The sequence below is a fragment of the Sarcophilus harrisii genome, chromosome 1, assembly GCF_902635505.1.
Source record: "Sarcophilus harrisii chromosome 1, mSarHar1.11, whole genome shotgun sequence".
Classification (NCBI taxonomy): Eukaryota; Metazoa; Chordata; class Mammalia; order Dasyuromorphia; family Dasyuridae; genus Sarcophilus; species Sarcophilus harrisii.
This window is the reverse complement of record NC_045426.1, coordinates 18,767,038-18,794,952: the sequence shown is the minus strand read 5'-3', so window position 1 is coordinate 18,794,952 and position 27,915 is coordinate 18,767,038. Positions and strand designations below refer to the sequence as shown.

Here is a 27,915-nt window from a genome sequence, read left to right as displayed (position 1 = left end):
AATGTAACTTCTAAGGATGAATTCAAATCTAATCCAGACTCAAAACTGGTGTTTTGGAAATGGTCCATTTGACAGTGATCACTGCTTCAACAAAACACAAGTTGTACATGAGGGCATAGAGACAGAAAGAGAGAATCCTGGATTTCTCCACGTACACAATTGTGCTAGACAAGGGACTCAATGTACCTACTTTAGAACATACTTGTAACTGGTTTCCCATAACTTCTAACCGTGATAACAGTCTATCTTCATCTATTAAAGCCTGGAAAAGAAAAGATTTAAAATGCATAAAAATATTTTACTATGGCTAATAAGCACTACTGTTTTCTGAAGCCAATTTTTATATCATTTTATCTGTTTATTTACCTATGCCTTTCCATTGCCAAGATTTGGAATCACAAGTTGAACTAATCTTACTTAATAAAATACTTTCTTTCAAGTCAGAGCACTTCTTTGGGGATTATAAAGCCTGTTATGACTCTATATATTTTCGTTTGTTTCACATCAAAGACTGAAGTTCTTATGCTCTATGTATTCAGACTGTATTAAGTGAGGACAATCTTTGCAGATACCTGCCAACTAGTATCAGAAGCCTCTTGTGTGATGGCCAGTAACCTCTGAAGAGTGGCTAGCTTCTGTTCCAACATCTGCTCCCGATGTAAGGCTTCCTATAAAAAAAATTACAAAAGCTAAATTCATAATATTCTTAAACCAAAAATAAAAAAATAAAAAATAAAAACATGATGTTTTAAAATTTTTTATTTTAACTACCAAATAGAGGAAAAGTCCATAATATCTTCTAACATTTTACAAAGTGCTTAACAAACTTATCAAGCAAGTTCAGATCATTTCAACATCTTGAATCATTTAAGCCTGTCTTTAGTCAGATTAAAGTTGCAAGTCATTTAAAATCCACTCTTACAAAAAACATATCATTGTGAACTGTTAATTCATAACTGACAAAGTCTGTGAAATACTGAGTAAAATTTGCCAATAAGACAATCCTACATGTTAAGAATACTAGTTAAATCAAAGAGTACGCTTCAAAAGGACTGCAAATTAAAAGCATATAATTTTTAAGTGGTTTACATTGTGACTTGAGCTGCTTAAAATGCTGAGAATTCACCTAATTTTGTTCAATAAAAATGGGAATTAAAAATATCAGGAATCAGGTCTAAAGAGCAACTATGCCCAACCTTTGAGCTTCAGCAGCAAAACTGGTCCACCTGGCACCTGTGAAATTGTATTCTGGCTCAACTCTTGCCCAATGGCACAAGAGGTGACTGAGATCACACTGCCCAAAATATAGGGGAGGCCTGCCTAAAAGCAGCCGCGTGGAAGGGAAGGAGGGAGATGAGAGACCAGAGTCCAAGAGTTATGTCTAAGTACCCAGGAGCTTTAAAGAAGCAATTTTAAGAGCATGATTTGAGGCAGCTATGTTGCCTACTATCCATGAGCTAGTGGGAGAGTGCATTTTAGTCAACAGCCAAGCTGACGATGGATACATAGAAGAGATTCTCAATGACTGATGATTTCTTTTGACTCTTATTTTATTTGTTTCTATTAAATAAATTATTTTTGTATATTAATGGAAACATCATCAACAAAAAGTCAGATGTACTAAAGAAAGATTGCTTGGATCTAGAAATGTTAATTTTTTAAAATATTTTACATGTTGAATGAATTGGGAAATGCTTATAAACAATACAAAATAGATTTTCTATTTTTAGGTCAACCCTAAACAAGAAAATGAAGACCTCTAAATGAGTTGAGCAGCTTACATGACACAGTAAAAAGAATGCTAGCATTGAAGTCAAGTGAACCTGAGTTCATATTAGGTCTCTGCTCTGGTAAATTATTAGCTGTGCAACTCTAGGCAAGTAACTTAATCCTTTCTGTCTCAGTTTCCTCATCTGTAAAATAAGAATGTAGAAGTAGATGGAAAACCACTCCAATATCTTTCCAAGAAACCCAAATGGGATTACAGAGAGGTGGACATGACAAACAACTAAAGAGCAAAAATGAAATCCATTACAACTCAGAAAATGTTGATGAGTATTATATTGTCACAAATAGGTAATTTATTGCAAAACTCCAGTTACTAAATGGAGTTATTTCTAGATGTCTGAAGTTTTTCATATACTTTCATCTAATTCAATTCATTTAAAACACCCAAAATACAAATTACTTCTAAACTTTCTTAGAATCTCTAGTTTCTTTCAAAACTGACCTTATTTCTTTTTGCAGTGGAAACTTAGGGGATGCTTATCAAATGGAAAATGATATAGGATTGTGATGGAATATTACTATACTATAAAAAATGAGCAAAATTATTTCAGGAAAAACTGGACTTACATGAGCTGATACAAAGTGAAGTGAGCAGAACTAGGGGAACACTGTACACACTTAACAGCAATATTGTGATGATGAACAACTGTGAAAGATTTAACTACTCTGATCAAGATGATCTAAAACAATTCCAAAGGACCCATGATGAAAAATGACATGCAGAGAAATAATATACTAGTATAGACTGAAGCATAATTTTTTCTATTTATCTATCTATATCTACTGGGGGGGGAGAGGAGGAACAGAGCCAATAGGAATAATTTTTGGCATGCTTCACATGTATAATGGGTATCATATTGTAAGCCTTCCCAATGATGGGGTTGGGGGAGGGGACAGAGAAGAGGTGGAAGGAGAGAACTGGGAGCTAAAAAAAAAAAATTCTTTTTAATTAATTAAGTTTTAATTAATTCTCTTTAATTAAAAAACCTTAGCTTGTGTCACTCTAATATAATGCCTTTCTTGATCTCCTCACTGTTCCTGTATTAACTTCACTCAACCACACAAGTATTTTCTTACATACACATTTCCAATGTGTAGGATTAGTTATTCTTAGTAAAACATGATCTTCCTGGGGATGCGGGAAAACTGGGACATTGATGCATTGTTGGTGGAGTTGTGAACGAATCCAACCATTTTGGAGAGTAGTTTGGAACTATGCTCAAAAAGTTATCAAACTGTGCATACCCTTTGTTTTTTTTTTTTTTTTTTTTAATTTAATAGCCTTTAATTTACAGGATATATACATGGGTAACTTTACAGCATTAACAATTGCCAAACCTCTTGTTCCAATTTTCACCTCTTACCCCCCACCCCTCCCTAAATGGCAGGATGACCAGTAGATGTTAAATATATTAAAATATAACTTAGATACACAATAAGTATACATGACCAAAACATTATTTTGCTGTACAAAAAGAATCAGACTCTGAGTTATTGTACAATTAGCTTGTGAAGGAAATCAAAGATGCAGGTGTGCATAAATATAGGGACTGGGAATTCAATGTAATGGTTTTAGTCATCTCCCAGAGTTCTTTTCTAGGATAGCTAGTTCAGTTCATTACTGCTCCATTAGAAATGATTTGGTTGATCTCGTTGCTGAGGATGGCCTGATCCATCAGGACTGGTCATCATCTAGTATTGTTGTTGAAGTATATAATGATCTCCTGGTCCTGCTCATTTCACTCAGCATCAGTTCGTGTAAGTCTCTCCAGGCCTTTCTGAAATCATCCTGTTGGTCATTTCTTACAGAACAGTAATATTCCATAATTTTCATATACCACAATTTATTCAGCCATTCTCCAACTGATGGACATCCATTCAGTTTCCAGTTTCTAGCCACTACAAAAAGGGCTGCCACAAACATTCGTGCACATACAGGTCCCTTTCCCTTCTTTATAATCTCTTTGGGATATAAGCCCAGTAGTAACGCTGCTGGATCAAAGGGTATGCACAGTTTGATAACTTTTTGATGTGGAATATTACTGTTCTGTAAGAAATGACCAACAGGATGATTTCAGAAAGGCCTGGAGAGACTGACACGAATTGATGCTGAGTGAAATGAGCAGGACCAGGAGATCATTATATACTTCAACAACAATACTAGATGATGACCAGTCCTGATGGATCAGGCCATCCTCAGCAACGAGATCAACCAAATCATTTCTAATGGAGCAGTAATGAACTGAACTAGCTATGCCCAGAAAAAGAACTCTGGGAGATGACTAAAAACCATTACATTGAATTCCCAGTCCCTATATTTATGCACACATGCATTTTTTATTTCCTTCACAAGCTAATTGTACAATAATTCAGAGTCTGATTCTTTTTGTACAGCAAAATAATGTTTTGGTCATGTATACTTATTGTGTATCTAAGTTATATTTTAATATATTTAACATCTACTGGTCATCCTGCCATCTAGGGGAGGGGGTGGGGGTGGGTAAGAGGTGAAAAATTGGAACAAGAGGTTTGGCAATTGTTAATCCTGTAAAGTTACCCCCATGTATATATCTTGTAAATAAAAGGCTATTAAATTAAAAAAAAAAAAACAAAAAACAAAAAAAAACATGATCTTCCTGAGGATGGATCCTTCTCACTTTTGACTCTGGATGTTTGCCATTTTTTAAAAACCAATATGAAAAGGGGTCCGGTGTACTAGGTTAAGTGAAAAGCAAAGTTCTACAGCTACCAAGCAGCACAGGAGAATGGGAATCCAACTTATTCTCTAACATACTCTAATACTGCTTCTGCCTTGACACATAGGGACTTAGTAAAAACTTGCTATCTAGTAGCCTGAGGGCCCAAAGTGTGAAGTCTTCCTGACACTCAGAGGGCAAGACCCAAAACCGAGTTCAAAGAACACTCAGTGTAGTGATGACAAGTAACGGGAGCTAGCAACAGAGGGAAACAATCACAAAAGAAAAAAGGCCAAAAATAATGAAAGGAAAAGTGAGATTGTGGAAAAGCTAAGAAAGACAGAACAGGAAAAGGACAGATTGGAGACAGAGCTTGAGACAGCAGAAAATGGAACTTCCAGTCTACTTTAGACACTAAGAAAAACCAAAGGACTAAATTAAGGTGACTTGGAAAGAGGAAAGAGATCATAAGCCTATTGTCACAGAAGAGGGGATAAGGAGGATAAGAAGAAAAAAGTGGAGGAAGAAAAAAAACCCGAATAAAGAAAAAAAAAATGCCTTGTGTTATTTTGATTTTGTGGAACATACCAAAGGAAACAATCTTCAGATCGGCAAGGAGAGAACAAAATATAGTTTTTTTGAGTTCAAGCTCAAAATAAGTGAATGTAAATGGGAAAAAAAGCTTCTCTGCCTTCAATCAGCTAAAGTCACCAAGCCACGTACAGAGTACTCAAAGATAAGGCTGAGAGAGGCATGCTCCAGTGCTCAAGTAAAGGGGACAAATTCCATCTATAGGCTGGTGAGCAAGATTCTTGACAAAATAGAAAACCCATTATTAGAGGGAAGCCTGACAAGCCCTTAGAAGGGGAAGCAATGATCACCAAGATCTAGCACAAGTTCATGAAAAGGGGCAGAGACCAACTACCTCCGTGTCCTTTGGGGAGAATGATGAGGGGATTCTGGGGTAACCACGGATATTCAGACAGGGTTTGGGGGTGATTCTCATCTCCATATTACAGATGAGCAAAAGGCCAGGGCCACAAACATCACAGGATCACAGGGTGGGAAGCTTTGTGGGCAGCACCTTTGCTCAGTACTTGGGCCTCATGTGTGCCCATAGTTCTAACATAGGCAAGATGAAGCAATTCAAAGTACAGAGAACTGGGCAGATTTGTGCCTGGCTCGCTCACCAGATAATCTGATCAGTCACTAAGGCAGGGGGAAGCCTCCATTAGAACCCTTCAAGTCGGCTCTCACTAGAGAAGGGTCCTGGAATGTAAGCCTCCATCTCCCATCAACTTTTCATGGCTGCACCAACACGTGGGATGTTGGCTCCTCACCTGGGCGGTTAAGCTTCCCTGGCTTCCTTCAAGACTTGGCTCAAATTGCACTCTCAGCAATAGACTTTCCTGATCCCTTCACGTCAGAGCCTTCTCCAACTTGTTCTAATGGAAAATTTTTCTTCTCTAAATTAAGAAACGCATAGTTCTTTCAACTTTCCCACCTATGTCCTCGTAAGTCTGTCACAACTGTGTCAATGTGCCAGGTTTTCCCCATCCTGAATTTGCTAAGTGACTCAAAGCTTTACATATTTCACTTCTAGGTTCTAAACTCCAAAAGCTCAAGGGTTCATTTTTACCTGTAGATACTGTGAAAGTTGGAACAGTTCCTGAGAGTACATACTTGGAGTGTTAGCAGCAACCTACAGGCGAGAGGAGATGTCATTAACATTTGTTGAAGGTACTTTTTGAAGAGGCTTTATGCCCACAAAATGCAAAGAAGTATTTACTTATCCAGGTGATAACCCTGATAAAATGGAAGCTCCCTAAGGCAGTGACTATTTTTTTCTTCAAATAGCAAATTAATATAACAATATTTCTTAAATTGAATTATTTTATACCCCTTTTGTGTCACAAAGTCTTCCACAACCACTAAAGTAGAATGAACACTACAGCATCAATCACATATAGTTTTAATTTAAAGAGAAATGGGAAAGAAAAATAATATGCTAAGGTATAAACAGTCTGATTACAACTAGAAGAAATCTTTAAATAGTTGATCTTGGTGATTAGCCATCTGAAAAAGAAAGGATACCAAAAAACTTACCTTCCTATACATAAAAACAAAAAAGTGGAAAGACTTTGATGTTTTGCTTAAAAAACACGAATATCCTTACAGCACAGTAATTATCAAACAAAGCAGTAAACCATAATAAGACTGAATTAAATATGAACCATGAAAGAATTATCTACATAAATTAGTAAAGGAGGAATTCTAAAGAAAAATAAAAAACTTTCTGGGATGTTTTGATCAAAACAAAAAGTCAAAAAATACCACATTCAGTACACGTTAGTTGGAAAGTCAATAGCATGCAGCAACAGATTAAAAATAATCTTCTAGTCCTTTTAGAAGTGACACTCCATCTCTTAAGTACATCATAATGTGTCCCATTCCTATAAATCTCATCTAAAATATTTCAATGATTTATAAAATATGAAAATCATTTATACATAGTGCAGCACAACAAATACACAAAAATTTTTTATAAATATAAATAAATAAAAAATTATACACAGACAAGAATACGGCTAAGATAAATATATTTAGCCTAACATTCTATATATGAGGTGGGCAGAAAATAACTACATAAAAATATAAATTCTACCAAGATCTAGCACATGTTCTACACATAATTCTTATCAACTTAATAACCATTAAGCCAAATAGAAAATACAAAATAATGAATAAAACCTTACATAAATCATAACATTTAACAAAGTAAAACCACATGAATTAACAACAACAACAAATATCTGCTCTGTCTCATCTTTTCAAATAGATCTTATTTTACTTAAGGGAAAAATTATTTAAACGACAAATCTAAAGGTGTACTCAATGGATTTCTTGTATAGTCTACTACACTAATGCAGTTTCATTTTGTAATGGTCTTTTCCAGATTTACTGGTTCGCTTTTATACAAAACTTCCATTAATATAACACAATTTAACCAGCAACTACTATATTCAGAAATGCAAGTCATTTCAGTTGTGGGTTCTGCCGCTGTCTTACAATGAAGGCGGTTTTGAATACTGAGTATAGACTGGTCCTTTACATGACATTTTAAGTACATAGTCTTAGTAATATAATAATTAGATGAAACAATATTATCAACTTGGTGGCTTTTAATATTTGCCAAAATGTCCCTGATACCTCTTTAATTAAATTCTGCTCCATAAGTTGCCCTGCTATTAGTTACCTTCCCCACACCCAAGGATCCCTCCCTCACCCTTTGCTTCCCTATCTGCCCATCCCTCCCCCTTTATTTTTTTAATAGATTTTAGGGTGCTGTAACCTTCATGGTATCTATGTGGTGTGGCCTCAGTCTTCCTGGACTCAGACGCAGATTCCACACACAATCCTCAAGGGGAAAGTTCCTGCTGAAGCTCTAGCCACACATCGCTGGTCAAGGGCTCCCCATGTGGTGTTTCTGCAGAGCCAGCCCAGAGGTATCTGCACTTGAAACAGGTTCATCCCCAGTCTTTCTTCAGATCTTCTCTAGTGGTAGTCAGGAAAACCCCAGGCTATGTTTGCCCTGAGGTGCAAATTTGTTCTATTTATAGGGGAAATCTGGAGAGCTCAAAATTTACCAATTTATTCAGCCATTTTCCCAGAATCCTGTGTTTGACAAAATATCTAGACCTGTCTACAGTTCCAATAACCATATCTTAGAATGTGTTCTTCAGTCAATGTAGGATATTTTTCTATGTTTCCTGGACGAATTCTTCTAGCTTATGGTGGCATCTAGAGGTGATTTTAATATGAGTTTCTCTACAATTTGGAAAACTGCCCATCATTTCCCATAGTTCACAGTTTCTCCTCCAAGAAAGGTTCACATCCTTTGCCTACTATAGAATAACGGTCTCAAAGATAAGCATTTATCAAACCCTTGCATTTCCTTTTACTTTTGGAGGATTGATTTTTGCTGAACAAAAGTTTTCCAAGAAATATAACCAAACACAATATGATTTCCAATAATATTTTCCATTTGCATGGCAAAAAACCTTTGTCTTCCAGTTACTTGGGATTTTAAAAAATACACTCAGATTTTTGAATGCAAAAAAAGCTTATCATTCCATCTTTCCCTAAGTCTTTCTCTATCCCTGTTTATCTTTTACCATGATCACATAACCTCCATTTATTAGTTCTTTCCAAAGCCAACCTTTCTGTATTATCTATACGCTTTGCATTTTTGTTTTGTTTGTTTTTTGGTGGTGGAAGGAGATGCTGAGTGAATCAGGGTTAATTATCTTGGGATAATAGGTAATAGGACTTAAGTTCAAATGAGGCCTCAGATACTTGATACTTATTAACTGTGTGACCCTGAGCAAGTCAATTAACTTTTTCAACTGTACCACGGAGCTGGCCCCCTGCTCTCTGCCTCCTTCTCTTGTTCTTTTACTTAGGGAGCTATTGTAGCATCTACTCTGGTTTTCCTGACCCCTTGTCCTACTGACACTCCAACTTACTATTTGTCTCCCTCACTTCTCTGTTTATGGGCCACTAGACCCTAGAGACTGGATTCATTACAAGTTTATGCTACATAATGTTAAATGGGCCCTTAATGCAGCAAAGCATCTTTTTACACCATCCTGCTTTTCATTCACATTCACACCACAGTAGCTATTCCAAACATTTTTTACCCTTCCTAGATCTCTCCCCAATGTCATTTCTACACTCTTTTCTCTTCCATCTCACCTGGTTGCCATCCTCTCATCCAAAGATCTAACAATCAAACTGCCTCATGGCAGCTCTGTGCAATATATACAACCCTGGTCCCACCCTCTTTCAACTCCATAATAAAGTGTTCTCACCCTCATCTCTATATACTGACTCTTTTCCTGCTGCTTACAAACACACGTTCATCCTTATTTTAAAACCTTCACTTGACTCACTATATCTCCTTGAGCTACCATCCAAATCTTTCTTCTGCTTTCTATTTCTAGTGTCTGTACTGTTTCTCCTTTCACACCCACAAGGGGTCTCATAACTGAATGTGGGGGTCACAAAATTGTGATTTCTTCTCAGTAAATGTTTGATTTGTACATACACCTATTTAACATACCTATATATCCCAGATCAGGTAAACATTTCTAGGAAAAAAAGTGCCCATGAGTGGAAAAAGTGTAAGAAGCCCTAACCTAAGAACCTGCCATCAAGCTGCTGACCGTCCCGCTCATCTGAAGCTTGCCTCTCCAAAGCTAAGATGAATGTTTACTTGCTAAATGTATGTTCGTGCGTGCACAAACATACGTGTGCACACACACATGCACACATACACACAGACACACCCTTTAATGAGTTCTTATCCGTGGCTCCTCTGTGCTAAGGCAGTATGAGCTACTTCACTCTGGATTATCCCAGAACTAATTTTTCTCAACTCCTACTCCCTGAGAGTCCTTTTTGAAATCTGATGATGCTGGTCCCTTTTGGCCCTATAATTCAACTCTATTGCAAATGCACATTACCCAGACCATTTGATTTTATACACAGTGATTTTCCTGCTAAACCACTCAACTCTTTCCATTGCTAGAGATTTAATGTGTCTAAGAAAAAACATTCTCTTTATCAAAGCTTTTCCCTGCATGGGATAATCCCAAAGTATTAAACCTTCCCTGCACTGCAAGTATAAAGTGAGAGTTCACCCTCTCCATCAATTAACTAACATTTATTAAGCACCCATGGTACCAGGGAGCACTGTGTTAAGGACGCCTCTTTCTCCCCATTTTTCCTGCCAACAAAGGATCAAATGAGGAAACCAAAGCAGGGAAAGATTAAATGGTATCCACGATCTAAATTTTATTCTCCCTAACAGAGGGTAAGCTCCCGGAGAGTCCTTGTGGCACCATTTGTACATTACCTATCATTAAAATTATGAATCTTCTATTACAGTCATTGTATTTTATCCATTATTTTTATGTTAATATTCATTAAAAACAGCTTTTAGTTTAGACTTTCAGCTATGTCTTTACTCCACAATAGAGTCAAAATCATATTTGCCTCATATGAAGAACAAGGAAGTTGATTTAATTTTTTTCTTTTTATTTTAAAACAATCTAAGAAGTACATCAGTCAATTCTGCTTTAATGGTTGAGTCAAATTTGACTATGGACCCACAGATATCTGTAGAACTCCCTAAAATTCGATACAATTTCTGATGAAATTGTTCTAATTTTTAGATTTGTGAACTATGGTATTTTATGTTTCCATAATCAATCAAAGATTTCTTTTACATTATCAAATGCTAATGACTTGGGTTTGAAGTCTTTTTGTAAGCTATGATTTACCAAATTTGTCAGAACTCTGAAAAAAGTGAGATTTATGAGGTCATCTGATCTTCTGCTTTTCCCTGAGATCATCCATCCTAGGCTGTGACACAATGAATGAGCTCCGGACTGGGAATCAAGAATCCTGTGTCGAAAGACTGGTTCTCCCAGCTACACCCAGTGAAGGAACCATGGGAAATGAGTGTGGACGAGAACACAGCATTTTCCACCCCTTCTGTTTTTGTTCGCTTGCATGTTTGTTTTCCTTCTCAGGTTATTTTTACCTTATTTCTAAATCTGACTTTTGTTATGCAGCAAGGTAACGGTATAAATATGTATACATATATTGTATTTAACATATTTAACATGTATTGGTCTACCTGCCACCTAGGGTAGTGGAAGGCGGGGAGAGGGGGGTAAGAAGGGGAAAAGTTGTAACAGAAGGTTTTTGCAAGGGTCAATGCTGAAAAATTACCCATGCATATGTCTTAAAAATAAAAAGCTGTAAAATAAAATAAAATAAAATAAAAAGAAAGATTGGTTCTCATTCTATCTGTATGACCATGGGCAAGGTATCTCATTAGAGACCCAGCTATAAATTCCTCACCAACAAAATGAAGAGTAACAGTCAAGATTCCATTCAGTTTCTCCACTTCTTACAGACTGCAGTGAGGAAGGAGAAATGGCATTGCAGTCAGGTTCCTGGGTGGGAATCTTTGTGTGACCATTAATAAATCAAAGCCTTCAGTCATGGCTCTAAGACTATAAAATACAGCTGAATTCTGATCTGTTTCAGAGGAAGCAGTTTCTATACATCAATGAAATCAAAGGTGTGGATTAAAAGAAAGAAAATCTGTTGATAAAAAGTCAACAAATTCAAAATTAAAGCACTACTTTGACTTTATCCTATATGTTTTAATATAATCATTATCACAGATGTAATCCAGTTTGTAAAAAATTCCTTTTTAGTCATTTAATAATTGTTATTTGTAACTTAGGCCTCCAGCTTTTATTCACAATTACAATTTATATGACTGATTTATGTCATTAAGATATAGATATATGAATGTAGTTAATACCATCTCTAATTATTCCATATTTGTGATTCATGAAAGCATACGATATTTTTTTTCATTAAGGTTTTGATGTTAAAATGTTCTGCTATTATTTGTGTTTTCAATAACATTTCTGAAAGGCTGAAGTTTTTCTTCATGACAATTCTGGTAGAATTATAAGGTACCTCTGTTCTAAACTGATAGAACCTCATGCCGTATAGAATATTCTGATTTATGTTATTTCAATTTTTCTCACTGTCTGGGGGGAAGGGGGGAAATGGAGTGTGAATTTCACTTTGGTTGACACCATATTCTAACTAATCATCTGGCAGGTGAATGCTAAATTGGGAAGAATCCTTGCATATTCAAAAGTGCAAAAACTTTCCATATTAAAAATATTGCCTACAAATAGCCTACTTTTGTTTTCATATTAAAGCTGGGATTTTCTCAAATCTTAATGAAAAATCTACCATTTACATTTAGCATTACAAAAGTTAGGTTTTCATCGTGTCTTCAATCAGATGTGAAGGAAAGGAACACACACATTCTTGGTTCTATTATTTAGCAAATTTAAAAGCTATCTACATAAAAGAACCTGTCTCCAACATCCACAACAATGCAATTTTCTATACCTGCACAAACTTTCTTATCATAGGATTTCCTCACTGTCAAAAGCAGAAGCAGTTTTACTTAGAGATCATGCTTTTCCTGCTGCCTTCAACCTTCTGGATACCTTCCCTGATGTCATTTTCTTGAAATGTCCTTCTTAAAAACTCAGTCCTCTTGTCAAAGCTCCAGTGCTCTTATTTTGTTAACAACTCTTTTATCTTGATTTTTAAAGTGTGAACTGAATTAATACTTAACTATAGAGCTTAGAAGTTTGATAACAAAAGACTAACATAAGTGCCTGCTTATCTGTTGGCAAAAAGTTGCCAGTGTAAAGACTTTTCCAGTCCCCTCTTGCTTTCAGAGCATGTCTTCTGATGCCATATCTTAAGCTATTCAATTTTTTTATGTGTTTGCTTCCAATTCCTCCCTTCATTATCCTTTTATATTCTACACAGTCTCAGTTGTGAATCTGATGAATTTATTTTTGCCACTCCTGAAGGCCTGAAGCATTGTTTGTATCATTATAACGTCACAATCTAATTATACGGTTTTAATTATTGAATTTGGGCTCTTTCACATCTGAGTCTCATAAACTCTCTTTGTGTAGTGTCACTTTTGAGGAATGCTTCCAGCAACTTACAGCAAATCAGTATGAAAGTTAGAAATCCTGACATTAATATATCTTGACCTCTCCTACGGTTGCTAAATAATTCTTTATGTTTTCCAAATTCTCTGAGGAAGAAGGTTGTTTTTGGAAACTGTATTTCCAACTGATATTTTACATAATCTTCAATTCTGTTTTCCATTTGGTCACTATTAAATATTGTTTAATTAGTATAAATCATGTTATACTCACTTATTGAGGACTTCTGATTTTTTCCTTTCTATTCAGGTTGAATTAAAAAAAAATTTTTTTCTATCATACTTCTTTTAGTACTTATGTGCCTTTGGGCAACTCACAACCTTCTGGGCCTCAGAAAGGGCCAGACCAAGCCCATGGTCTATGATCCTGGTCCTTCTTACCGAGAGAAAGGAGAATGAGCCTGATCCACTTTGCCTTCTTCAATGAAACAGGCCCCAATACTCAGCATTAAAAGATCTGTTTATTCTCCAAAAATTCTTTTGAAGATTTGCATATTACAATGTTTTATTCTGCACAACTTTGGTGATTGAGCTGTACTTTTTTGTTGTTGTTTATTTTCATTACTAGCAAAAATTTCGCCCCCCCAAAAATCTAGCTTTTTCCCATGTGGAAGAAACACAAACAGTAGAAATAACTTACTTTGTCAACAGGACTTGGTAATGGAGCATGGATGACACTGAAAGGAAGCAAAAGGGGGAAAAAAGCATTTAAATCTAACAATTTTTTAAAGTAAGGAGTTCAAAAAACCAGAAGAAAATAGATAATAGAACAGAAAATAAAATAACAATTTGTACTGAGCAGGAATAACAAATGCTGAATTTTTTAAAAAAGCTTAATAAATGTGCAAAATTCTCTGAGTCCCAATTAAAACATGCATTAAAACATCCCTAGTTTTTCACAGTAAACAGATATCTTACCTTTTTAGGGTCAGATTTTACACAAATCTAGTTGCATTTTTTTAATTTACTGGAAGGTTTTTTACCAAAAAGATTCTCATCAGTTGATATTCTGGCAAAAATGAACAACTTAAATGCAAACCCTTTCAAATTTGTCATTCCTTTGAAGTTTTGTACATCAAGTTTCTTTTTAAAATGCACATAAACATGCAATAAAATTTTAAATGCTTACTAGCAACAGGGACATAAATTTGAATTATGTATGATCGTGTGAAAAGATGAGAAAAACTGAAGTAATCAAATAGCTAACCACCTATCACTCTTGCCATTTAATTTCAAGTTGTAAATCCCACCTTTCCAAAAGCGCACAATATTAATTGCGACTAACTGCCTAATAATACTATAAATGTTAGTCAAAGTGGACATGAGAATAGCACTTTGGACAGAGCCAGCCAGGGATCATGCCCATGTGGTCTAAAGCAGGACCACCAAGTCCTGCCTAACCTTGGCTTTGATCTCCCTCAAGTCACACCATCTCCAAGGTGAGGTCTGAATGAAACAGGATCTCAAGAGGAAGTCTGATATCCTGGGCCCAGGGAACAGTGTGAGCAATACCACAGAAGGTGTTTCGGGACCCAATGTCCTATGTAGCTGGAGTCCAGAGGATATGAAAAGAAGTTTTTATTTGATAGCAATGAAGACTTACTGAAGAGTTTTGAGAGCCATGAAATAGGGTAACAGATGATCCCGACAGTGATTTCAGGGTAGAGGCAAAGAGTACAATAATTCAGGGAAAAGATGCTAAGGAAATTAATATTCAGAACAACTGAGTACAAGAAATGAGTGATAAGAGTGAGGAGTCAAAGATGACCAGAAGAATGGTGGGACCTTGGACAGAAAGAATGTCAAAGAAAATATATTTTAACTAAAGATGTATTTCAGTTGGAACACAGTGAACCCAAATCTCTCCTGTTCCTAACCTGTTAAGTCCCAGTCCTGTATAAGCCTCATCCTGTATCTTATTGCAAAAGATGAGCTCATCTTTTGTTCTACTTTATAATAAAGCAAGTACGGTGCTAGACTAGAATATAACCCTTCCTTTGAGCCTCACTATCAGTGAGAACTTAGATAAATAAATACCTAAATCTCCAACCTACAAAATAGGATGAAAATCTTTGTTTTAACTATCTGAAAAGGCTCTTGTGAAAACCAAAAGATGAAATAGACATGAAAGATATCATAAACAGTAAAATGCAATTTTAAGGTAGGACATTATGGTAGAAGTTTTTTTGTTTGAAGTACGAATGGAAAGCATGTGCATAAACACATTTGTGCACAGCATGAGGGGATGTGAAGCTCACTATCATACCTTAAACAGTCCCCATGTATCATTTCCTATTTAGCACAATTATCATGATAAAACACAAAATATTATAAGGACACCAATGACTCAACACTTGCTCCAAGGCCTTCTAATTCCTCTCCCTTTCCATTTCTTGGCATCTTTCTTTTCCTCTTCTTCTCTTCCATCCTTTACTAATTGTTCTTCCTCCTTCTCCTTGTTGCCCATCCCACACATCACTATCCCGGCTGCTTTGGATGTGATGGCCTTAGAAAAGGGGTGCTTTACTTTTTAGCTGTACTTTATCCTGGCTACAGAAATACAAAGACTGCTAAGCACAAGTTAAGGGGATATAAGGGAGGTAATGGTTATAAAGATTTAATGGATTACAGTGACTGAAAAGTATTAGTGTAGTCACCACTCAACTTGAAATTCTTGGATTTTAATATTCATAGGACTCATTAGAAATTATCACGCATAATTAAAAGCTGTGAAAGTATATAATACCCATTTTAAAGTGAGAAAATGAACCCCAAAGTGTATTTATCTCCTTAACAGGAGAAGTATAATGAAGAGAAAACTAAGAGAAAAGCCAAAGGCAGCCTAGATAGCACTAATCCTCTCAACTACAAGTAAACTGTATTTCGTTTAGTGATTCTGGTAGAGCTTGTGGAACCCTAGATTGTTGGGAATAGCAAATCACAAAGCTTTTTGCCCCTGAGGAAATTTCTGTTTCAACAGAGATAATCTCCCATCACTCTGCTCACAAGAAATAAGGCCACCACTGCCTTGCTTCTTCACCACGTATGGATTAGGTCCATACAAAACATTTTTCAACTAATACAGTAAGAGGAAAAACATTTATTATTGTTGTATCCAAAACAAAGCCTGAAGAGCAATCAAGTCACTTTAAGAGCTAATCCAGAGCTTCTAGGCCCTCAAAAATTCCAAAAAAAGATCTAATCCCATTGACAAGCTGCTTCGTTCATTTAACAATCCATTTCCTTCTCCTTTCTCCTATACCACCTTTCCTTCTCTCAATTCTCATCACAAAATCACAAAAGTAGAAAAGAAACCCAAAGTCATTTGGGCCAATCCATATGTGAACCCCAATCTTCGTTAGATCTCATATGCCAAGGAGGCATTTAGTCCCTACCTTGGGATCTCCAGTGAGGGGCAACCAAGTTCCTCCCAAGGGAGCCTTCCCACTGTAAGGCTGATGTGCCACCTGTAGTTTCCACCTCCTCATCCAGCCATCTGAGGTCAAATACAACACGGAAAATCCTCTTGCTACACGACTGCCAATCATATAACTGATTGTTATATAACTGTTGTATTAATTAATTAATTGATGTGATGATTGTTATATAACTGAAAGTTATAAGGGCCCTACCAAATTGTCTCTTCTCTAGAACAAACAGCCCCAATTCCTTGAAACATCACTGGATTTTCATGTCAAAAAAACTGTTTCTGGGTTTTTGATCTAACACCAATTTTGTTTTCTTTTAGGCAAATTGTTTAGTCTTTCAATGTATCACTGTTGCCGCATGAAAAATGAGAATGATAATACTAGCACTACTTCCATTCCAGGGTCATTGTAGGAATGCACACTCTAAAGCACTAAATATCAATCTGAGCTATTAATTTCACAATCATCATCACCACCAATCAATGAAATATACTTACTCTGACCGTAATCGAGCTTCCATCCCATCTGGTAGGAAAAGTTTTATTGTGGAAACAATACATCCATGGGTAACTAGAAATAATAAAAATAAACATTTTTAAAGTAGAATGAATAGGTTGAAGACAGGCAAACTTTCGAATTATTAAAAAACAAAGCACAACACGTTGTCTTTCTTAAGGAGGGTTCCAATGCAGGACTCTAATTATGAATGTTCTACCCGATGCTCTCCTTTTAAACAATGAGCTGACATCCTGATTTCCAGGAGCTCACAGTTTAACAGGAAAGATTAAGCTCCATATACAAATTATAACTACAATATACAAAGTAGTAGATGATAAAATGCTGAGAAGAGAAAGAGAGAGAGAAAGAGAGAGAGAGAGAGAGAGAAGGAAGGAAAGAAACAAAGTCAAATAAGTTTTAAACTGCAGGATATCAACTGTATGTTATACATACAAATAATGTTTAAAATAAACTCAAGGAAAAAATACACAACTAAGTACAAATATAACTAAAGAAACCAAGAGAAAGTAGCTAATTACAAGAATTATTCAGTTCAAATAAAATTTGAATCTTCAAATGTTCATTTTAGAATTTAAAGTTATACAAAATGTACCTGTACAACTCAAACGTATTACAAAGTTTCAATTTTCATAGTTTTGGGATAAGAATGTCAATGGATAATCAAGACAGACTATAAATTGACATTTGATATTACATGTAGCATAATAGTGCCTAGATACTAAATATTTGTGGTTACATAATCCATTAAAATGTCCTTGCACATCACTCTAATGTAAATATTACCAATTTTCCACATGCAAAAAAATGTTGTTCTATTAAGGAGAAAAAACTGTTAAAGCTTTATGACTGACTGACAGGAAAGAGAGCAAAAGAATATGATCATTTTCCCTTGGTTCTCCCTTTCCCTATAATAAATTATCTTGTGAGACTCGAGTTTTAACAATAAACACAATTACTAACCAATTTTCTCAAATTATTAATTAGAATTTACATTAGAATCCATTTTGTTAACCCATTATCTATATTAACTAAAGTACCATTCGTTTGTTTGTGCTCGAATCTCTCTCGGACCAAATATCAATACTCAGAAATAACAAAAGAATGGATGAATGTTCCATGGTTAAAGGCATCTTGACTTTAAGGAACTCAATTTCTTGTGTATCTCATAGGATTAACGAAGAAATGCTGTTTGTCAAGGCCACACTCTGATTTAACAAGGGAAGAAGCAGAGCTCCAAGAAGAGCCAAGTGCTTTGCCCAGCACTATCCGAAATGAAATCAAATCTCACTGTTTTTCCTTCACACTCTCCTTCTTCCCCTTGGGTGCTAGACTGATTGTCTACTTAGCAATTAAAACAACACATGGCAGAAAATAGAGGGTGCCTATTTCAACATTTAAGGATTATATGCCTCATTCAGGCATGAGTTAATGTGTTGAGAGAAAGTCCAATGATCAATAATTAAGGCGATCATTAAGTTCACAATATTTAAAACTGGTAAGTATTTCAAAGTATCAGAAAAGCTAAGATTGAAAAGTTACTGGGAAAAGGAACCATTAAATATCTAGAATAAACTCATTATCTTTCAAGTAGGGAAATAGGTCCAAAAAAAAGAGAGGGGACACATCCAAAGACAGAGAGACGGTAAGAACTGGGATCCCCAAAACCATGCCTTCTGACTCCACAACCTTTATTCTTTACATTTCACCACAGAATATCTGAGTAGGGCTATACTTGAATATTTGTGTGCATAATAGCATATTCCATAATGTAATATTCCAGTATTTCACAAAGCACTCTACTAAGATCACTGTTATCACAAAAAGATTAATAATGTGACAATTTTACAGACAGAAAAAAACAACTACTACTACTAAGATCTGTAAGTCTCAACTTGTGAAAAGATTCCTTAAGTTTATAAATCAGAATAAAGTTACCTATAAAAGACACTGTAACGAACTGTGGTTAAAGTTATGAGTCAGTCCATAAAAATATATTTAATCCATAAATTACCCAAAGCACAGTACTATATTAAATATTTTACTTTCTTGAACCATCAATTATAACAATGTTTCTATGGGAAAATGCTGTTCAAGTTCCAACTGCAATGCCAAAAGCACCTCTTCCATCTCTTATGTGTTGATCAGATGGCATAATGAACCTTCCCTGAACCAGAGTACTGTTGGTTCTTTGGCTTTAGAAAGGAGTTGGAAGAATGAAAAAGTAAAAGGCAGAAAAGAGGAAAATAACAGTAAAGTATATCAAGGATAGGGAATATAAAATTAGAGCCTCCTACTAGCAAAAATTCCCAAGCACACTTTTCAGGGTACCTGGTCACTCCCTTTTATCATTTTCCAGGAAACCCAAGTACTAGCTTCACATGCTTTCCCTTCAATGTATTTCCCCTGGTACTTACAACTAAAGTTTTTCTGTATCCCATTATACAACAGGAACAGAAAGGAATTTCCCAACTTCTCCCTTGAAGAATAACACAGCCTATGGTTTGCAAAGTTTATTATTTATATTATTAGGAAACAGATGATGAGTTTTAAAAACCTCCCTTCCTCTAGGCTCTCCCCCCTTTTCATCTGAACCCAAACCTCATGAGGAACGTCTACACAGACACAATTAGGGTCTGAGGCAATATTCATTTTTGTCATTTTATAAAAAAGATCACATATTTGAGATCTGGGCAGTGTAAACAGATCTGTAAAAGGAGAGAGGTTGAAAAACTGTGAGCAGGAGCTCAGGATGAGGGTAGTGAAAGAAAAGTGGAGGATAGCAAAAGAGACCCAAAATTTTTTCATTTTCTGTGAAATTTTTCATTTCAGTGTTTCTGAGGCACTGAAAGGAGACAAACCTTACTCACAATGTTCCCAAATGAACTGAGTAGTTGGTTCTATGCAGTGGGCTCCAAGAAAGAAGGAATTCTAGCACAAGAGATCTTCTAACAGACAATCACATGGCCCAAAACTTATTTCCAATATAAATGTTTCTTATTTATCATATTTAGATCCTACACTCCGGGATTATGCCATAATATAGCTGAAATATAACCAAAGCAGGATTAATAGCCCCAGGGAAGGAGACTGGAGGAAATGACACTGATTCATATTTCTCATTAAACACTTTGCTTCTTCCCATTAATTAATTCTGTTCAGTTTGCCCTGAAATAGTAAATGGAATTCAGTCTAGTAAGGGATGAGGGCCCTAGTAAACTAAGGAAAGCTTCTAAGTTCCATTTTAAAATCCATGTTCCCCCATAAAAAATTTCATCAAAGGACACTACAAGAGAACTTTGCTTTTACTGGACAAATGGAATTTTCTCACAAAGTGACCTAGATTGAAGCTGTTAAATACATAGTCCCTTCAACTGACCCACTCTTACCTTTCCGTGTGTTTTCAGTCACATCTACACCAAACTGGATAATGTCACCAGAAAGAATTTCACATGGCGGACTTTCTTCAGATCCTCGACTCAATCTCTGGCTATTTATAAAGGTACCGTTACTACTTTTAGTGTCTTGAAGATAAAACTGCAAAAACAAAACAAAAAAGGTTTGGAGGGTAACTATGACAGCTACAGATCAAAAGTGAGAGAAGGACGTAAAGTTTTGTTGCTATTGCTGCTCTTCAGTCTTTTCAGTCATATCTGGACTCTTCATGACCCCATTTCAGGTATTCTTGGCAGACATTGGAGTAGTTTGTATTTCCTCCTCCACTTTCTCATTTTACAGATGAAGAAATTGAAGCACACACAGTTAAGTGACTTGCCCAGGATCACAAAGTAGGGGTAGCTAGGTGGCACCAGCCCTGAAGTCAGGAGGATTTGAGTTCAAATCTGGTCTCAGATACTTAATACTTAATAGCTACGTGACCCTGGGCAAGTCACACCCTAATTGCCTCAGCAAAAACAATAACAACAAAAGGTATTGGTATTAAGTATCTGAGTCCAGATGGTAGGTGGTACTATTGATAGGGTGCTAGTTCTGAAATCATATATATATAAAATAGTGGAATATATCCAATTAAACATTTCAAAATTAAATAACTCCAGACTTCATGAGTAGGGGGAAAAGATAAGGAGGGAATTGTTAAACAAAAAGTGAAGTAAAAACATATAAAGTGTTCACTGGCAAGAAATCGCCATTGTTTTGTCAGCTGCATTCCATTCAGGTTTCATTTTTCTTTTAAACAAACTGAGAAGAATGGAAGCTTAGCTATATCAAACCTAGAAGTATATTATGTTCACTTTTTTTTTTCTTCTGTTTTTGTTTTTTTTCCCCCCCTCTAGTGGTTTTCCCCTTTTGTTCTGATTTTTCTCTCCCAATATGATTCATAAAGAAATGTGCATTAATTTTAAAAAATTAATCCACATATATAACCAGAAAAAAATAATAAGTTTGAAAAACAGAGAACTTGTAGATTAAATTTACACATAATAAAAGATGAGCTTAAAATTTATTTTAAAAATACTTGTGAAAATTTACATTAGATAAAACTATAGACTTTACTTCTAAGCCACTCTTTCAAAGGGTTTCAATCTATTACTTCTATCCTGAGAATCTATCTCTAAGAACTTTCCCCACTCACCTCAAGGACCACATTTCTTCTTGATTCTATGATGACTCTACCAGGGTGTCCTATTGGCACCTCAAACTCAACATATCTACAACCAAATTCATCTTCTTCCAAAATCTACCCATCTACCTGATGATACTATTTGTGTTCATGGTACTATTTTTCTCAGAACTGACTTTGACTCATTCTTTCCCTTGACTCCTCTCCTCGTGTAATTGGTTGCTGTCTTGGAGTTTCTATCCCTAAAATCTTTCCCATCTTCCCCACACAAACACACAACACTTCTACTGTTTTCCTTCTACTTTAATCCCTCATCACTTCTTGCCTATTGTCCTTTCACTCCTTGGGCTTCTTGATTATGGTTTCTTCCCTCTAGAATCTGTCTTCCACACTGCTTCATTTCTTTGATCATGTCATCCATAATTCTTCCCCTGATCCTCTTTTGCCTATTAAAACATTATATCACATTCAAGGACTCCACAATTTGGCTCCATCTATGTCTTTGTTCATGCCTTTGCCTTTTTCTATATGTCACCACCTCAGGTTTGCCTGTCAAATTCATTTTTTCCCCTCAATTGTATTTTATTTTTCCAAATATTATGTAAAGAGTTTTCAACATTCATTTTTGTAAAGCTTTCACACATAAACTTTTTTAAAAAGTGGTAAACCAAGGGCAGCTAGGTGGCGCAGTAGATAGAGCACCAACTCTGGAAATTTCAGGGTTAAAAATTTGTAGAAGGAAGATACTTTCAAAACCAGTGAACCTAACTATTCTACAAAAGAATATAAATGAGTTTAATTTAAGTTATTAAAGTCCAGTGATTTCAAAATTAGATAGAAATATTTCATCTTTCCATCCCATTCCTGGCTAACTTTTGTTAGTGCATTTAAACTGGTTTAGGCTAACAGGTAACATTAATATTAATAACAGGTAATATTAATATTAATTGATAACTTATTATTAATATAAAAATGCTGTTACTTAAGTTTCTGTTAAGACAATATCTTTAATAGTGTATATAATTATAACAAGTGCAGAAATACAACACTTCTCCAATTTGCTCCTAAAAACTATATCCAAGAGAGGGATTTTCAGGCTCCCTACTCTTGGCAGAGACTTAATGGACTACATGACAAGTATGGCAGGGTTGGAATTACCCTGTTAAATTTAGCCTGTACTTTAAAGATCCTAAGCTATGGCAGGGTTGGAACTACCCTGTTAAATTTAGCCTGTACTTTAAAGATTCTAAGCTATCTATAAAAGATTCATGATCTTATATACAAAACTTTTTTCCTAATCTTCTTTGTATGTGATAAGTTTAAACCTGTCAACGTTATAATAATAAAAAAGAAAAAAAAATTAAAACAGAGAAAAGGTTTCCCAGAGGCAGTATTGCAGAACTGATGAAAGAATATCAAAGCCAAGACTACTTGAGCTCAAAATTCATTTCTGACATACCCTTTGGAACCCTGGTCAAATTGCTTCACATCTAAAGGTCCACACAACTTTCTAAGACTTTCAGCTGCAAAGGTTATAGACATACCGCTCCTTTTCTGAACATAATGCCAAAGTGCTTTCCAAAATGGGTGGATCAGTTGAAAATTAAGACAAGGAGTATAGTGAAGTGTTCCTATCTTTCAATAACCTCTCCCACACTTTAGTCAGCTATTTTTCTTTACTCTGCTAAAGATTGGGCAAAAGACAAACAGTTCTTCCTCTTAAAATGCCATGACTCTGATGGGAGAGACAACATAATACAAAATTCCCAAAGCAACAAGGGATAGAGTAGATCACAATAGATCATTTTCAATTACATGGAATTGGAAAGCTTTTGCACAAACTTAGTGAACCAACTAGGATAAGAAAAGAAGCAATTGGTTGGGGGGAAAAATCTTTTGTATGAGATGTCTTGTAAATCTGATATACAATAAATATTAATGACTTATTGACTGACCTGACTTTGGGAACAAATACAAATCATTCATACAAAAAAAATTTTAAAAAGTCATTTCCTATGACCAGTTCTGATGGACCTGGCCATCCTCAGCAACGAGATCAACCAAATCATTTCCAATGGAGCAGTAATGAACTGAACCAGCTATGCCCAGAAAAAGAACTCTGGGAGATGACTAAAAACCATTACATTGAATTCCCAATCCCTATATTTTTGCCCACCTGCATTTTTGATTTCCTTCATAAGCTAATTGTACAATATTTCAGTCTGATTCTTTTTGTACAGCAAAATAACGGTTTGGTCATGTATACTTATTGTGTATCTAATTTATATTTTAATGTACTTAACATCTACTGGTCATCCTGCCATCTAGGGGAGGGGGTGGGAGGTAAGAGGTGAAAAATTGGAACAAGAGGTTTGGCAATTGTTAATGCTGTAAAGTTACCCATGCATATAACCTGTAAATAAAAGGCTATTAAATTAATTAATTAATTAATTTTTAAAAAGTCATTTCTTAGTGTGTAATTGATCCAAAGATGTGAACAGTTCCCAAAAGAGTAACTGCAAGCTATTAGTAACCATATGAAAGACTGTTCTAGATCACTAAGAATAACCAACTGCGTTTTTTTCTTCTGATTCAATCATGATCTAGTCCATTCTATTGATTTATTTTTTTTTTAAAGCAGTACCAAGTAGTTTTTAATATGTACTGCTTTGTAGTATATTTTGAGGTAAGCATATTACTATCCCCCTCCTCTTTTAAAAACCATTTCCCTTGAGATTCTTGGCTTTTATTCCTCCAAATTAAATTTGTTCTTATTTTTGTCTCTTCCTTGGAGAAAGTGTTAAAAAAAAAAAAAATTCAATTTACAGGAAAGCACTGAGTATTTTTTTCCAGAGTTAAAAAAAAATTGAGACAAAAGTAGATGCTCAACAAGTGGAGAATGGGTAGACAAACTGTAGTACATGAAATGAATTATGCTATAAAATAATTAATAGAAAGAATTCAAAAGAATTCTACACTTGGGAAATTGATCACTTTATTAGTAAGAGGGAGAAAATGTAGCTCATCCTATGGTTGACTTTGGTCCAATTTCTTTCTAGAAAAATGTTACTTGCTGACAGAAGAAAGGGACCATCCCCTACCCACCCATTAGTCCCAAATAACCAAGGCTGCCTCCAATAAGATTGACAACAGATTGGGGGTGGAGGAAGAAGGAAAACAATACAGAAATATTGCATTAATTCTTGACAAAAGCATATAATTCCTGAATATTTTTACTAAACAGTAAGTAATGAAGTTATAAATTAATCTGTTAGTTTTGAATATTTTTGGATTTAGATTTCATTTTAATTAAGATTTACACAGCAAGAAAATTATATGATGAGCAATTCTGATGGATGTGGCTCTTTTTAACAATGAGATGATTCAGGCCAGTTCCAATGATCTTGTTATGATGACAACCATCTATACCCAGAAAAAGGACTATGGGAACCGAGGGTAGATTACAACATAGCATTTCACTCTTTTTGTTGTTTTTTGCTTAGAATTTTATTTTCTTTCTCATTTTTTTAATCTGATTTTTCTTGTGCAACAAGATAATTATATAAATTTGTATGCCTAAATATGTATACATATTTTGGATTTAACGTATTTCTACCATGTTTAACACATATTGGACTACCTGCCATCTAAGGGTGTGGGGGAAAGGAGGGAAAATTGGAACATACGGTTTTGCAAGGGCTAATGTTGAAGAATTGTCCATGCATATGTTTTGAAAAATAAAAAGCTTTAATAAAAAAAATTTTTGTATGCCTATTTTGAATTTATACGTTTAACATATATTGGATTACATACCATCAAGGGGAGGAAAAACTGGAACAAGGGTCAATGTTGAAAAAAAATTATCCTTGCATATTTTTTGAAAATAAAAACTTCAAAAAAAAGAATTTATTACCCATTACACTGACTCAATAACTACAATAATATTAGTATTAACTAATAATAGAATCACACATTTTAATTTTTTTTTAAATTGTGGTTTGGAAATTTGTATTTTTATTCTGTATCTTATACCACACAAACATATAAAAGTCTGTGCACCCAAGTTAAATATGAGACTAACATTAATACTTTGAAGGAAAAAAAAAAAGAATTATTGGACTACTGAAAGCCACGATGAAAAAGAGCCTAGACAATCTTTCAGGAAATCATCAAGGAAAAAACTACCTTGATAACCTAGAACTGGTGGGTAAAATAGTCGCTGAAAAGGAATCCACTGATCACTTCCAGAAAAAGATCCCATAATGAAAATTCCAAGGAATATTGTGGCTAAATTCCAGAATTATCAGATCAAGAAGAAAATACTACAAACAGCCAGAAACAATTTAAATATTAAGAATTCAAATCATTAAAGGATCAGAGGGCCCAGAATATGATATTCCAGAAGGCAACTAATGAGCAAAATTAAGAATTATCTTTTGGAGGAAAAGATGGACATTCAATGAAATAGAGAATTTTCAATCATTTCTGATAAGATCAGAACTAAATAAAAAAATCTGATCTCCATATACAAGATTCAAAAGCATTATAAAAAGGAAAATGGAAGGGGGGAAAAAAAAACATGTTTTTTTTAAAGATTTTAAAATGTTTCATCCCTAAATGGAAAGAAGTTATATGTAATTCTTGAGAATTCTATCTTTGTCAGGACAGTATAAAAGGATATACTTAGAAGGTAGGGATGGAGGCAACAGCAAGATAATACAATGATCAATTCTGATAGATATGGCTCTTGTCAACACTGAGGTGATTCAGGCCAGTTCCAAAGATCTTGTGATGAAGAGAGCCATCTGCACCCAAAGAGAGACTGGGGACTGAGTGTGCATCACAACATAGCATTTTTACTCTTTTTGTTATTGTTTGCTTGGATTTTGTTTTCTCACTCACTTTTTTTTCCTTTTAGATCTGATTTTTCTTGTGTAGCATATTTGTAGGAATATGTATAGAAGAATTGCACATATTTAATATATATATATATATTGGTTCGTTGCCAACTGGGGGAAGTAGGGGAGGCAAAGAAAAAAAAAATTAAAACAGGGTTTTGTAAGGATAAATGTCAAAAATGCTCCACATATATATTTGAAAATAAAAAGCTATAATTAAAACAACAAAAATTGGGGTAGAAAAGGGATTGGAAAAGTACAGGGACAGAGGAAATATACCTTTTTCTCAGCAGTACATGGCACCTACACAAAAATTGACCATGTTATTAGGGCATTTAAAAACTTCACAATCAAATGCAAAAAAGGCAAAAATAACAAATGCATCCTTTTCAAATCATGATGAAATAATGGATCAAACACAAATCATAGAAACAATCAATAATTTCATCCAAAAGAATAACAATAAGATAACATACCAAAACTTATGGGATGCAGCCAAAGTTGCATTCTTAGGGGAAATTATATATCACTAGATGCTTATATGAATACAGTAGAGAAAATTGTTTTAAAAGTCACTTCAAAAGGCCACTGGTAGCTGGGGAATCAGGACAGGCCATATCCTGAGCTGTTATAAAACAAATTCGGGATTCTAGGAGAAATTAATAAAGATAGAATACATTCCAGATCTAGATCCATTTTTAGAAAAATGAGGTGAAAAATTAGGAGGGAGAGAAGCACAGTCTAATGTTAAGTGTGTAGATTAAACTCAGAAAGATTTAAATCCTAGCTCTTCCACTTAGTACTAAGGCAACATTTTTTGGGGTCATAAACAATCTCCAAATATAAAAAGATCAAGGCAAACCTCTCTCCAGAACTACAGTCCTGCATCATCCTATAATCTGTTGAACATCCCCACCTGCATGTCCCATAAGTATGATGAAAATGCAATTCTGAAATTTTACCCTCCATTCCAACTTGCTCGTTTTTCTCAAGGGCTCCACAAAGCATACAATCACATCTCACAAACAAGAGTCATCCTTGCCACATTCCTCTCCATTATCCCTCATATCAAATCAGATGTTAGATCTTATTTATCCTATCTGCATGTTACCTCCAACAGAGTTCTGTTCCTCAAGGCTGTTGGTAGACTATTTCAATAACCTTCAGATTCATCTGTCTGCTTCCATTCTCTTTCCTCTTCAATCAACCCTTTACATAACTGCTAAATTAATATTCCCAAAATATAGCTGTCACCATGTTATTTCTTTATTCACAAATCTTCAATAATTTGCTGTTTCCTGTAGAATAAAACACAAAATTCTAAATCTGCTGTTTAAAGCCTTTCACAATGAGATTCCAACATTATGATGAAAATAAG

The 27,915-nt window shown here is 35.1% G+C and overlaps 1 protein-coding gene across 5 annotated transcripts in view; it reads right to left on the bottom strand.

The window, feature by feature from the left end:
- SLMAP (sarcolemma associated protein) overlaps nucleotides 1-27,915 on the bottom strand; it is a 128,570-nt gene that overhangs the window by 49,183 nt on the left and 51,472 nt on the right. For all 5 annotated transcript variants that reach the window (XM_031953148.1, XM_031953144.1, XM_031953162.1 and 2 more), the window contains exons 2-7: nucleotides 20,447-20,594; nucleotides 17,039-17,111; nucleotides 13,754-13,790; nucleotides 6,124-6,186; nucleotides 573-668; nucleotides 191-262 (exon numbers count right to left, since the gene is read on the bottom strand). In XM_031953148.1, coding sequence (XP_031809008.1) covers nucleotides 191-262; nucleotides 573-668; nucleotides 6,124-6,186; nucleotides 13,754-13,790; nucleotides 17,039-17,111; nucleotides 20,447-20,594 — 489 coding nt within the window. The remainder of the gene's footprint in view (nucleotides 1-190; nucleotides 263-572; nucleotides 669-6,123; nucleotides 6,187-13,753; nucleotides 13,791-17,038; nucleotides 17,112-20,446; nucleotides 20,595-27,915) is intronic.